Genomic DNA, 13568 nt, shown 5'->3' with positions numbered 1-13568 from the left:
GACTGACCCTCCACCTCCAAATCGATCCCGCTTCAGAGTACAGGCCTCGGTGTAACGCTCATTCCTTCGTCAATAAACGCGATTCCAACCATCATCCTTGGTGAGACAAAACCGCGACTTGTCAGTGACGAGCACTTTTTGCCAGTCCTGTCTGGTCCAGCGATGGTGGGTTTGTTCCCATAGACAACGTTGTTGCCGGTGATGTCTGGTGAGGACCTTCTTTACAACAGGCCTACAAGCCCTCAGTCCAGCCTCTCTCAGCCTATTGCGGACAGTCTGAGCACTGATGGAGGGATTGTGCGTTCCTGGTGTAACTCGGGCAGTTGTTGTTGCCATCCTGTACCTGTCTCACAGGTGTGATGTTCGGATGTACCGATCCTGTGCAGGTGTTGTTACACGTGGTCTGCCACTGTGAGGATGATCAGCTGTCCATCCTGTCTCCCTTTAGTGCTGTCTTAGGCTTCTCACAGTACAGACATTCCAATTTATTGCCCTGGCCACATCTGCAGTCCTCATGCCTCCTTGCAGCATGCCTAAGGCATGTTCACGCAGATGAGCAGGGACCCTGGGCATCTTTCTTTTGGTGTTTTTCAGTCAGTAGAAAGGCCTCTTTAGTGTCCTAAATGTTCATAACTGTGACCTTAATTGCCTACTGTCTGTAAGCTGTTAGTGTCGTAACGACTTTCCACATGTGCATGTTCATTAATTGTTTATGGTTCATTGAACAAACATGGGAAACAGTGTTTAAACCCTTTACAATGAAGACCTGTGAAGCTATTTGGATTTTTACGAATTATCTTTGAAAGTCAGGGTCCTGAAAAAGGGACTTTTTTTTTCTTTTTTCTGAGTTTCCATATGTGTTATGTCATAGCTTTGCTCTCTTCACTACTATTCTACAATGTAGAAAAAATAAATAAAACCCTCAAATGAGTAGGTGTCAACTTTAACTGATACTGTATATATATTTATATATTTTTTTAACATTATTTCAATACTGATTTAACAGGAGGTGCTGCAGAACCCTCAGCAGCTCTAATTCCCACGGCTATGCATGCATTGGGATTGGTTCAGACTACAAAACCCCCCACAAAGGTCTACATTTGGTTTCTCTTTGATGATACCCATCATATTATAGTGACAGCAATGTTGCCGAGCCTGTTCTTCTAGCAGAGAAGGCATCTCAGACTCTCCTCTCTTCTCACCCATTCATTTCAGAGGTAGTCCGTCACCTCATAGGGCTGGTGTGTGGTGATAAGACTCCAGGAATGTAGCCCATTAGGACCATGGAAGAACATATTCCAGTATCCACCCTGAACCGCTTGAAGCAGCCTGGTCAATAACACTTACCTCACATGGAAATTTCATGATGGATCAATTCAAATTATGTTCATGCATTTCAACTTAATTAGAGAGAGCTCAAGTTCATCATCAGTCAGATCCATGGACCCTTGGATCAAATATTCAAAAAAATATGGCACTGATTGGACACTGGCCAGTATGATATCGGTTTTACTGAAAATACAGCCGGTCTCAGTCAATTCAATGTCTATTCCGTGTTGGATCAATGTAATTTCATTGAAATGATGTGGAAACAACGTTGATTCAATCAGTGTGCGTTTTACATGTATCAAACATATCACTCACAAATCACAAATGTTTTACTACAGTACCTGCACAGGTCTGTGGACGAATCCGTATCATTCTCTCCCCCCACAGTTCAGTCTCAAATCAGTGAGTGCGACCACCCCAAACCCCAGAGGAGAGTCCTTAAATACAGCCCATCTCTCTCATCACCCAGTTTAATGGTGACGCTCAAATTAAAACATACTTCTGACACTCAAGACCTACAGTAGCCCCCTCCACCTATGACAACACAGGCCATAGAGACCCCTGGCCCTAAGCTGGGACCTGGAGCTTTCACCAACCATTTGTCCTGGTCTTCTTACACAAGCATGATTGCTAGAGATTTCCTGAAACTTCTGGGTGACAGTAGCCAAGGGGAAGGACTTGTGTTGATATGAAACCACCTTTATCGTATTCATACTCTAGAGTCTAGACTAATGCTATAGGACACCACCATATCATCGACCATGTATTCATCACCCGAGGGAGACAGTAAAGCATACATGAACAGGACAGACACCGGTTTAACAATATTAATAGTTTACCATTTTATATACAAGGGTGCTTAAAGTCCATTCCTTATGCATTAAGATCTGATTTCAATTACCTGATTTAGCCTAAGGTAGGAATCCTATCAAAAAAACATTCACCCCTTACATTTTAATCACATACAGTTCAGCTTTTGAAGGGTAACAGTTAGCATGTACAATGTGCAAAATTGTAGTCTTACCCATTTGGCACATACAAAAACAGTTCATCTACAATACATTTCAGTCATTAAAGTTCCGCTGTCATGTATTAATGTCATCCCAGTGAACTGGGGTTAGGTTGGTGTTCTTCTCTATGGCACGTTGATGATGTAATGGGACTTCAATACAACTTCTCGTTGAGAAATGTTGAAATACTCAGCCAGCGTATTACATTTTGGCAAACAACCCTTTAAAACCTAAAGACAGACCGTTTCACTATTTAGTATTCAGACACAGAAAGCACCCCTCGCCAGTTTAATACCTACTGGTGAGCCCTAATCATATTTCCATACATATACACCAGTATCAAAAGTATGTTGTAGTATTATAGTATTACACAGTAATATCCAGCATATCGTGTATCAAGCCCCAGGGTTAAGAGTATTTACCAAGGCTGGTCTCACCATCAGTTATATATGGAGCTAGCTGTGATGATGGTGACTCGCAGCTGTTTCTGTATGGAGTTTCCACACCATGTTCACATACTTTGTCTTCCCCTGTAGAAATGGAATAAACCAGGGCTTCTGAAACTCAGTCCTCAGGACCCCAAGGGCTGCATGTTTTGGTTTTTGCCCTAGCACTACACAGCTGATTCAAATAATCAACTAATCGTCAAGCTTTAATAATTGGAATCAGTTGTGTAGTACTAGCACAAAAAAAAAAAAAAAACGTGCACTGAGTGTGGGAAACGCTGGAATAACCTATGGACCAGTTTTGGATGAACTCATATAGCGACATCACATACCCTAAAACACAAAACCACTCAACCTACAGTACGCCTTAAAAAATACGACAGTCGGACCGTAGAAAGCCATGCAGACATGCACAGACACACACATGTTGAAGGGCTGACACACACACACACACACACAGAAAGTTTGTGTAGCAGCATAGTCTTTAGGTGTCCTCAGCGGTGACGTCCAGCTTCCGCTGAGGGATGTAAACGGTTTTGGTGCCCGCTGGCACCGTGTGTCCATGGCTGGTGGTTACCACGGTAGCCAGCGGGGTGTGGAAGAAACTGTGCTGGGGGAGGGCCGTCCCTTTGGGCGTGGTCATCTGAAGAGGAGAGAAAGACAACGACAGAGAAGTTAGCCGTTTACAATCAACATCACACCTCGTTTATATAATCAGTGAAGCTAGTTACCCAAGCACTGAACCAGCAGCACACCATTAGCAATTAGGGAGGAAGGGTTTGCCTTTGACTGCTTGTGTGTGTGACGATTATTGGGGTGTGAGGCTGTGTGTGTAAGTATGCTGTCTGTATGTGTGACCCAGTGTTTGTGTGTGTAACAGTGTTTGTGTGGATGTATGTATGCAAGCATGTATCTCACCTGCTGTAGGCTGATTAGCGTGAGTGGTTGTCCGCCTGGGCCGGTCATCTGGTGTTGGACTGGCACGGGGGACATGGGCTTAACAAACACCATGCCGCCCCTCTGATGCAGGCCCAGGTGGGGAGGCAGGGGGCTGGGTATGGAGCTGGGGTGCTCCGGGGTGTGGCCAGTGCCAGGGCTGTAAGTGGGCACAGAGCCAGGCCCAGGGATGAGGCCCAGGTTCTGCAGGGTAAAGTTGAGGATGGCAGGGCTGGGGAAGCGGTGTCCCTGGGCAGAGAAGGGCGAGGAGGGGGGAGGCCTGTGGAGGGGGAGGCTGGTAGGGGTGAACTCCTGGATCGGGGGAGGTCTAGAGCCTGGGAAGGAGAGAGGGAAGACAGTTAATTACAGTCATAAGATACAGATTTCCAATTTGAATTGAGTTTAAGTAATCTGATACCGAATGCTTGTATGCTTTACTCAAGGTCCCCAGGAAAAAAATAAACAAAAAGACAGTTCAAATTTGCATTTGTGTGTGTACTGACTGTGAAAAAATGTTAAAGGTGTGTATACCTGCGGTGGGTGTGTGGTAGATGTTGTAGGTGGGTGTGAAGGCTTTGCTGCTCTCTGTGTTGTGGTCTTTGTAGCTGAAGAGTGACTGCTGGGAGATGGGGATCAGGTAGCCAGTGGGGATCAGAGTCTGGAACCCGACAGAGAGACAGACCGAGAAAAGAGTCATTAAGACAGTATTATGGACGCAACGATTCACCGATACGCATCGGTCCCAGATTCAAATGTTGAAGATACAAGTGCGAATGTCTTCAGACTCAGACCAAATGTAGCATGCATTTGTCAGAAAATCGATTAAAATGTTATGAGTCACTGGTTCATAAGTTTTACATTCTTTCTACATTGAAAATACCGCTCATCTTTTGTGTCGAACTGCATGTAACTCTTTAGACAGTCATTGCTCTACAAGTAATTTTGCATGCCAAACAACTCCAGGCAATATCAGTAGCCTAGTCAAACTGTGCACTGTGCCCAGCTTCACGTGCTGACCAACGCGAGTTGGTCTTGCAAATCTGTGTGGCACATTCAGCATTCAAATACTAAAATGGCTTGCATGATATTAAGATTGTTATATACAGTTGAAGTCGGAAGTTTTCATAAATCTTGGCCAAATACATTTAAACTCAGTTTTTCACAATTCCTGACATTTAACCCTAGTAAAAATTCCCTGTCTCCAGTCAGTTACAATCACCACTTTACTTTAAGAATGTGAAATATCAGAATAATAGTACAGAGAATGATTTATTTCAGCTTTTATTTCTTTCATCACATTCCCAGTGGGTCAGAAGTTTACATGCACTCAATTAGTATTTGGTAGCATTGCCTTTAAATTGTTAAACTTGGGTCAAACGATCCCCAATCCACAATAAGTTGGGTGAATTTTGGCCCATTCCTCCTAACAGAGCTGGTGTAACCGAGTCAGGTTTGTAGGCCTCCTTGCTCGCACACACCTTTTCAGTTCTGCCCACAAATTGTTCTATAGGATTGAGGTCAGGGCTTTGTGATAGCCACTCCAATACCTTGACTTTGTTGTCCTTAAGCCATTTTGCCACAACTTTAGAAGTATGCTTGGCCATTTGGAAGACCCATTTGTGACCAAGCTTAAACTTCCTGACTGATGTCTTGAAATGCTGCTTCAATATATATACAAAATTAATCGGTCAACCTCTAATGTAAACTTCCAACTTCAACTGTATGCGCTGTTGAAAATGCTGTTTTTTGTTTTTGTTTTTTTGATTGTTGAATTTTACCCCTTTTTCGTGGTATCCAATTGTTGTAGTAGCTACTATCTTGTCTCATCGCTACAACTCCCGTACGGGCTCGGGAGAGACGATACCTCCGATACACAACCCAACCAAGCCGCACTGCTTCTTAACAAGGCACGCATCCAACCCGGAAGCCAGCCACCGTGCACCTGGCCACCTTGGTTAGCGCACTGCGCCCAGCCCGCCACAGGAGTCGCTGGTGCGCGATGAGACAAGGACACCCCTACCGACCAAGCCCTCCCTAACCCGGGCGACGCTAGGCCAATTGTGCGTCGCCCCACAGACATCCCGGTCGCGGCCGGTTACGACAGAGCCTGGGCGCGAACCCAGGGACTCTGATGGCACAGCTGGCGCTGCAGTACAGCGCCCTTAACCACTGCACCACCCGGGAGGCCCTGAAAATGCTGTTTTACCGGAATTAAAGTAAGCTATCAGAAACAACTCTCATCTGGCTATACCTGCTGAAGGGACTTAATTTTGATTATTCAGGTTCACCATCAGCAATATTTTTGCTTTAAACGATCAGCATACCAAACATTAGGAACACCTTCCTAATAGAGTTGCACCTCCACCATTTCCTCTCCGAACAGCCTCAATTCATCAGGGCATGGACTCTACAAGGTGTTGAAAGCATGTTGACTCCATGTTGACTCCAATGCATCCCACAGTTGTGTCAAGTTGGCTGGATGTCCTTTGGGTGATACACACGGGAGACTGTTGAACTCAGCAGCATTGCAGTTCTTGACACAAACAGGTGCACCTGGCACCTAACTACCATAGCCCGTTCGAAGGCACTTAAATATTTTGTCTTGCCCATTCACCCTCTGAGTGGCACACATACACAATCCATGTCTCAAGGCTTCAATATCCTTCTTTAACATGTCTCCTCCTGTTCATCGACACTGATTGAAGTGGATTTAACAAGTGACATTAATAAGGGATCATAGCTTTCACCTGATCAGTCTATGTCATGGAAAGAGCAGGTGTCCTTAAAGTTTTGTATTTATTTAAACCCTTATTTAACTAGGCAAGTCAGTTGAACAAATTCTTATTTACAATGACGGCCTACCCCGGACAAACCCTAACGACGCTGGGCCAATTGTGCGCCGCCCTATGGGACTCCCGATCACGGCCGGTTGTGATACAGCCTGGAATCGAACCAGGGTCTGTAGTGACACCTCTAGATGCAGGCCTTAGACCGCTGCGCCACTCAGGAGCCCTTGTATACTCAGTGCATATGTTTTCTATATATATATATATATATGTATGTATGTATGTATGTATGTATATATATATATATATACATACATACATACATACATACATACATACATACATACATACATCAAAACCATTTGATTTTGAGATGGGGGACAAAAAACTCAGCTCAGGTGCTTACATAGTACATACACCAGAGACATACATCACACACCAGAGACATACATCACACACACCACACACACACTCAGAAGTCAGCTCAGAGAAGCTCAGCTCATGAGCTTCATCATCAGCAGATTTTAATTTAGACTTCCACTGGCTGGGGCAGAGCTCCAAGACATCTATATAAATAAGGTGGTGTCAGAGGGCCCGAAAAATTGCCAAAGACTACAGCCACCCAAGCCATAGACTTACCCCTCTGCTACAGTCCGGCAAACGGTACCGGGGCATTGGCTCACGGGACCAACAGGCCATAAGACTGCTAAATTGTTAATTAAATGGTCACCAGATCAATCGGCACAGACCCTATCTCGCACTGACTCTATGCACAATCACAAGACTATACATACACACTGGCCTATAGACACACTCACACTCGCACAAAACCCACACACATTCACATACTGTACGTAACACACACGCGCACACCGACAATACAAACACGCGTTTATATTCTGCTGATACTCCATTCTTATTTGACTCTTATCTATCCTGACGCCGAGTCACTTTACCCTGCCTTCATGTAAATATCTACCTCAACTACCTCGTACCCCTGCACATTGATCTGGTACCAGTACTCTCTGTATTGCCCCATTTTTGTGTATTTTATTCCTCGTGTTACAATTTTTAAACTTAGCATTGTTGGGAAGGGCCTCGTAAGCAAGCATTTCACGGTAAAGACTACACCCGTTGTAATTGGAGCAGGTGACAAACATATATATTTTTAAAAAATGAATGTGTTTATGCAACAAATGTTTGTGCATTGAATCGTATCGCATTGATTCGTTCTCTAATCGTTTCAAACTAAAACGTATCGTATTGGAGCCCGTGTATCGAATATTCTTGAAAGGGAAAGATGCACATCCCTATACATCATCCAAAGATATTGTACACATAACATCTAAAGCCAAGTGTTTTCTGTTATTACCAGTATCGGTATTTTAGCTATGTGTGTGTGTGTGTGTTTACCTCTGTGTGTAGGTGTTGAGGGTTCAGTGGAACAGCTCTGACCGGCGTGAGCCCTGCCTCGCCGTCTGAGGTTGTGACCTTCTCCTCCTTCTCCAGGAAGGTCTCCAGGTTCTGCTCCAGTGTCTGATTGGCTGCGACGGCCACTGAGCTCCCAGGGGTGTTGACGAACTCTGGGTCCAGGTGGAGGGCTCGGGGTGAGGGACGGCTGGAGACGAGACCCCCGCGACGCGCCTTTAGACGAGCCTGGAGGATCTCACACAGCTTAGGAGACGTGTCCTGGAGGAGAGGAGAGAAAGAGAGATGGGTTAGCTTGGTATGACTGTTGCTATAACTATTTATCAGGCTTCTTTATTTGTACGTCATTGCCAAAGTTCTCTACTAGTGACAAGTCACCTCACATTCTGGTCAAAGTAGGTACAACTGAGCTGCGTAGAGGCAGAAGTAGCGTTTAAAGAACAGGTCTTACCCTGGTGCTAGGGTCAATCCTCTTGGCCTTGGAGGGGCTTTCCTCTGAAGTTCTCTCTGAACACACACGTTTTAATGCCGAGGGGCTGCTGGTTGGCAGCTTGTTCGTAGCAGACGAGTGGCCTTGCACTGTGACATCACTCGGGCTCCGCCCCGTCTTATCCTCGAAGGTCATAGAGCGCACAGCGAGGCTGGTTGGCTGAGGCCTGGTTAGGGGGTGTGGCTTGAAGGACGAGGGGTGCATGTAGATGGCGTAGGGACCGCCTCCCTGGTGTTGGGGCAGCAGCATAGGAATGAGGGGTGAACACTGGGCAGGGTGGAAGGACATTGCCCCAGTAGGTTGGGGGGTGAACTGTGCCCGTGGGGTGAGGTGGACAGTGCTGGCACGGGCTTCTGTGGGTGTTAATACTGGGGGCTGTGGAGCTCCTGGCTTTTTAGCAGCTTTCTGTTGATGAGCTGGCAGTGCCTCAGTCACAGTAACTGCAGACTTCGGTGTCCTGTCAACAACCCTGGAATGGGAAAAGACTCATTGTAACATCTGACAGTCTGAGTTGAGGTTAACAAGGAAACGTACAACGTTTCTGGTTAATTTAGAAGAATAAAGGATACAATAGCGCAATGAGAATCAGGCAAGCACTTACTTGTTTGATTGCTGGTCAAGCTGGAACTTACAGATGGCCGCTAGTTGGGCCATTTTGGTGGGAAAGAACTCACTGCTCGAGGAATCATCTGAAAAGAAAAACAGAAGCTAATTTACACACCCAACTCTCAGTAAAAACATCTGAATAATATCCCAGACTCTATCTAAATATCTCCCAGGACTTACTCTTGACAGGGCTGGTGGGGGCTGAGTTGATCTTTCGCCGGTCTTCCTGGATGCTCTTGGCCAGTTTGATGAGGGAGGGGTGGCGGGTGAAGCTGCGTTTACTCCCCGGAGAGGAGAAGAGATTTTTGGCACAGTTGTCTACGGAGGTACGAGACTCAAGTTTCCTCTTGGCAGTCGCTGTAGTGGCAGTGGTCTCTATGTGTGAATTGAAACACAAGATTTTGTCTGGTGAATGGGAGAGGCAGGTTGGACACCATTACAGGTTCAATGGTAACATAGTGTCTGACTCACAAAGTTCATATAAACCACTAACTTGTATAGCAAAAGTTCAGCATAGCTTCAATGGCACAGGGTACTTCTAGACCATGTAGAAATCAAGGCCTTGTGATAGTGTTATTATGTATGGTAACCCCTTCAAGTGAAGTATTATTGGGAAGACAGTGTGTTCTGATGAGTGCCTACCCTTCACACTGGGGAAGTCCTCAGGGCCGGTCCATTCAAAGGCTGGCTTCCTCCCTTTCTCCTCTGTCACATGGACCTTCTCTATCAGCTTCAGGCTCCGCAGCACGTTGGCTATATCATACAGCCTGCGGACCTTAGCTGCAAACACACAGACACACATTCAGACATTACTCATCATCACTAGATGAAGACCCTAAGGTCTTAAAACACTTGAGGGAGCATCTCAGTGTGCAGAATCTTACTTATTGTGCCAACTACACACTCAACTTGTATGACAAAGCTTGTGTATCCTAGCTAAAAATGGGCTGAGAGAACAGATCTGCTAGTTAGTAATTCTGTTATATACAGACTTCCACAGGCTGTGCCAGAGGCATGAAAGGCTCAACACTCACTCTTGAACTTGCTCTTGTCCTGATCAGCCACCTGGTCCTCTCCAATGAGGATCCTGGCAGCCACATCCAAACTGACCACCCGAGGTGTGGACACCAGGAACAGCATGACAAACTTCTGGCTCATCACCCTCAGAGACTTGTCCTTCCTGCTGTTCACGGAGGCTGGAGAGAACACAGGTGAATAATAGCAAGGTTATTACATAGCCAAGACCATGGTCACTCAGTTCAGCCGACTAAAACAAGAAATATCTACAGAGGAAACTTTTTTCTACAAAATCCTTGCCGTACAGGGTCAATCAATTGCATGCTACATATTACGAACAATTGTATTAATATATCTTAATCAAATGAGGTTAATCCTGGCCTCTCACCTGCTTTAAACTCCACCCCAGGAAGCTCCACGAAGAACATCTCCTTCTGGCCCTGTTCTCCTCCCTCCACCTCCTCGTTCTCTTTCTCCTCACCGTCCGAGTCCAACTCCTTTTCCAGGCTGCGCTGGCGGATCTGCTGCATCTGTTGCCCGTAGCGATGCTCCTCGCCCACCTGCCGCAACTTGGCCAGGGTCTGTGGTAGGTTAGCGCGCCCGTGCCATGTGTAGCGATTCTTGGCTAGCCGGCTGACCATGTGCAAGCTCTCCAGCACATTCATGATGTCATAGATGCGCCTGCGCTCCACATCTGTTCGGCCAAAGAGAGAATGTGAGTTGAATGAACAGGAGTAAAGTGGTCTTGTTTGTATACTGTCTGTCTATAGTTTGCAACTGCTTATTTACAGCATCAGCATATAGGCCTCAACTTAGGGAATGCATGCTGTATTTATGGCATTCTTCAAAAATTGAAAATACAAGGGTAACACAGCTTTATTCTGAGAAAAAAATGAAATGGGAATAAAGACAGTGGAGAGACAGAAGTAAAACAGGACGTACTAAGCTCTGTGGCAACATCATCCAGACTGATGTCGTTGTTGAGGGCAGGGTTGGGATAATCAGGGTAGCGGGCCAGGAACTTGTGACAGAGCAAACCCAGACTCTTCTCTTTTCTGCTGATCTGTTTCTCCCCTTCCTCTCCAAGCTCGTGGTCCTATGGGTGAATAGGAAAAAGATCAAACAGGCAATCAATACATTTCTAAGGTCTTGGCTGCAGACTCATTTGTGTGTGTATTATTTTACCATGGCATCCCCTCCCTCAGAGTCCATACACAGCTCTTTCTCTCTGTTCCTGATCTCAGGGCTGGCAGCGCTCATCAGCATTTTCAAATTGGAGGTTGGGGTCCAAGGCTCACCAGTCCCAGTCTCCCTTCCTTTAGTTGGGGTCATAAGAGGTCCCATGTTGGATTGAATCTCTGTTAGCACAGTGTCTTGGGTAGATGCTTTCCTTGGTGTTTTTGTCAGTGCTTGTGGCTCTGCAAAGACATTCCCCTGTTGGAGAAAGTAAATAGCAAAGATTATTTAAGGATCACTGGATGTCACGGTTAGAGTTAGTTATGTAACAGTCAGTCAAATACCCTTGAACATACCTATACAGCATATTAACTACTATATAAACAATAAGATAGTAACCTGGATTTAAAAATCAACAGAAACATGTAGTAGCTAGCTATTACTAACCTTGTGATTAGAGGTGGTGGTTTGAGTTGTATGTCTCAGATACTGGGACTCCGGTGAAGTGCTCGACATTTTCCAACTAAATTTCAATTTAAAATAAAGAATGTAAGACTGATATTTGCTAACAAAAAAGCAGTGTCTAGCTAGTTAGATCAATAACAGTTAACGTTAGCAAGCAAGCCAATGTATTTGATTCACTCAATCCAAGTTTCACAAAACGTTATAGGCTTAGTTACCGTTTCTTAACTGCATTATATTTATTCGGTGTTAACATACTAACGATATAGCTAGCAGCTACGCTTCTAATTCAATCACATTTACCAAATAATACCGTGCCTCTCGGTTGATTTAAATAGATTAATATTAAAAATCGAATCGAATCAAAATATCACAGTTAACGCTTGGCGGTAACTGACATGCACTCCGTCCAATGATCAAGCAAAACCGCTTCAACGACACGCCTATTTTGCGGCAAGTAACCAGTAAGAATGAAGCGGGCGATGACCTGTTCGAATTCGGACCGTCCCGCGCAGGTAAATATTTTTTTTAAATATTGGCGCGGAATGTGCAGACATTCCAGTGACACAACCCGGAACATGGAAAAGTGACACACGCGGGTCATTTGTGCTACTTTACATAGCTTATAGTGCACGAAAGCAAGTCCGCAGGAATACATTGGCGTAACAAAATGTTGTTACACGTTAATAAAGGCTGGGCAGAACAAATTGTATCGCTTTCCAACAAACTAGTTTGTTGGCCTGCTAATGAGCTATTGCGAGCGCGGGTCAATGCCACCACTTGCACCCTTTTCTAAAAAGCTTTCTCGCTAGCTATAACTAGGTCTTCCAATAACAGCTACATTTTTGCTAGCTATGTCACAAATACGCGCCTTAATACTTCATAAGAGGTGTATTAAATGTTAGAAACTACAAATGCACATTTATTTACATGAGATCCCATGCAATTTGGATAGCAATAGCTAGCTGACCAGCTAGTTACGTACAGTAAGGTGGTGTAAAGTACAGTTGCTAGCTAGCTAAAGATGGGGAATAAGATCTGACTGACAATCACAGTCCCATAAAGAGAAATGATGAACACAAATATATGTAGTTACTTACCCTATAGCACAGGTTACATTTGTGCCCCTCTCAAATTCTTGTTTGCTTCCCCTTGCAAAGTCAAGCAGCTAAAGGCATTGGTGATAAACGTGTGCTTTGCTATTGGCTGACAAAACAATCCTAATATCTTGAAAAAAAAATGGAAATGTTGTCAATGTCCCCATGCAATTTCGGAACCAGACGATCAGCTAATTCACACTAAGGGTGTAAAAGGAGAGCCAAAATAACTTTTGCCCTGTAGTCCTACCCAAGTGAGTAAAATACGTTGATTTGAGGACCATTTCATTTGTCCCGCCTAGTTTCACGCGTACAGAACGCCCAGAACTCCCCCCACCGGATAGAGCCAACCATCACAATTTGAAACTACTCACACAACGCCTGATCCCACGAGTTTACATTAAACGCCGCACAGATATCTTGCCAAAAACTTGGCATAAAGCCAATTCAATTTTGGCAACCATTAAATTAGGTTACGTCTATTTCAACATGTCTCCATAGTTTATTTTTCCTCTGATTTTGGCGAAGAAGAAAACACGAATATACGGCAAAGGTGGCTGGTTCGAGGATCTATATCAGGACGGGCTCATTGTAATGGCTGGAATGGTGTTTTAAACGGAGTCAAACACCTCAGACATAAGGAAACCACATGTTTGACTCCGTTACAAAACTCCATTCCAGCTATTACAATGAGCCCACCAATCTCTAATATAAAGTACCCACAATATACTTATATAATAGTACCATAGTTTCTAGTACCATATCGATGTAGCCATTCTGTAAAA

The 13568-nt window shown here is 44.8% G+C and overlaps 1 protein-coding gene across 2 annotated transcripts; it reads right to left on the bottom strand.

Annotated features, from left to right (window-relative positions):
- Nucleotides 1-2146: 2146 nt before the first annotated feature.
- On the bottom strand, nucleotides 2147-13298 carry LOC110526169 (transcription factor E2F8). Of its 2 annotated transcripts, none has more exons than XM_021606840.3 (14): nucleotides 12787-13298; nucleotides 11672-11747; nucleotides 11234-11482; nucleotides 10991-11144; nucleotides 10437-10742; nucleotides 10066-10227; nucleotides 9674-9811; nucleotides 9212-9406; nucleotides 9027-9114; nucleotides 8387-8894; nucleotides 7921-8196; nucleotides 4253-4379; nucleotides 3704-4056; nucleotides 2147-3428 (listed from the first exon to the last, which is right to left on the bottom strand). In XM_021606840.3, the coding sequence occupies exons 2-14, from the start codon at nucleotides 11738-11740 to the stop codon at nucleotides 3270-3272; spliced, it is 2784 nt and encodes a 927-aa protein (XP_021462515.3). In that variant the 5' UTR covers nucleotides 11741-11747; nucleotides 12787-13298; the 3' UTR covers nucleotides 2147-3269. The 2 variants fall into 2 exon arrangements, with proteins under 2 accessions (XP_021462515.3, XP_090094351.1); XM_090238225.1 differs by lacking the exon at nucleotides 12787-13298 and adding an exon at nucleotides 11905-12104.
- Between the last annotated feature and the right edge of the window lie 270 nt (nucleotides 13299-13568).

Source organism: Oncorhynchus mykiss, chromosome 6 (genome assembly GCF_057628025.1).
Source record: "Oncorhynchus mykiss isolate SJ-2025 chromosome 6, ASM5762802v1, whole genome shotgun sequence".
Taxonomy (NCBI): domain Eukaryota; kingdom Metazoa; phylum Chordata; class Actinopteri; order Salmoniformes; family Salmonidae; genus Oncorhynchus; species Oncorhynchus mykiss.
This window is presented reverse-complemented; position numbering and strand designations above follow the sequence as displayed.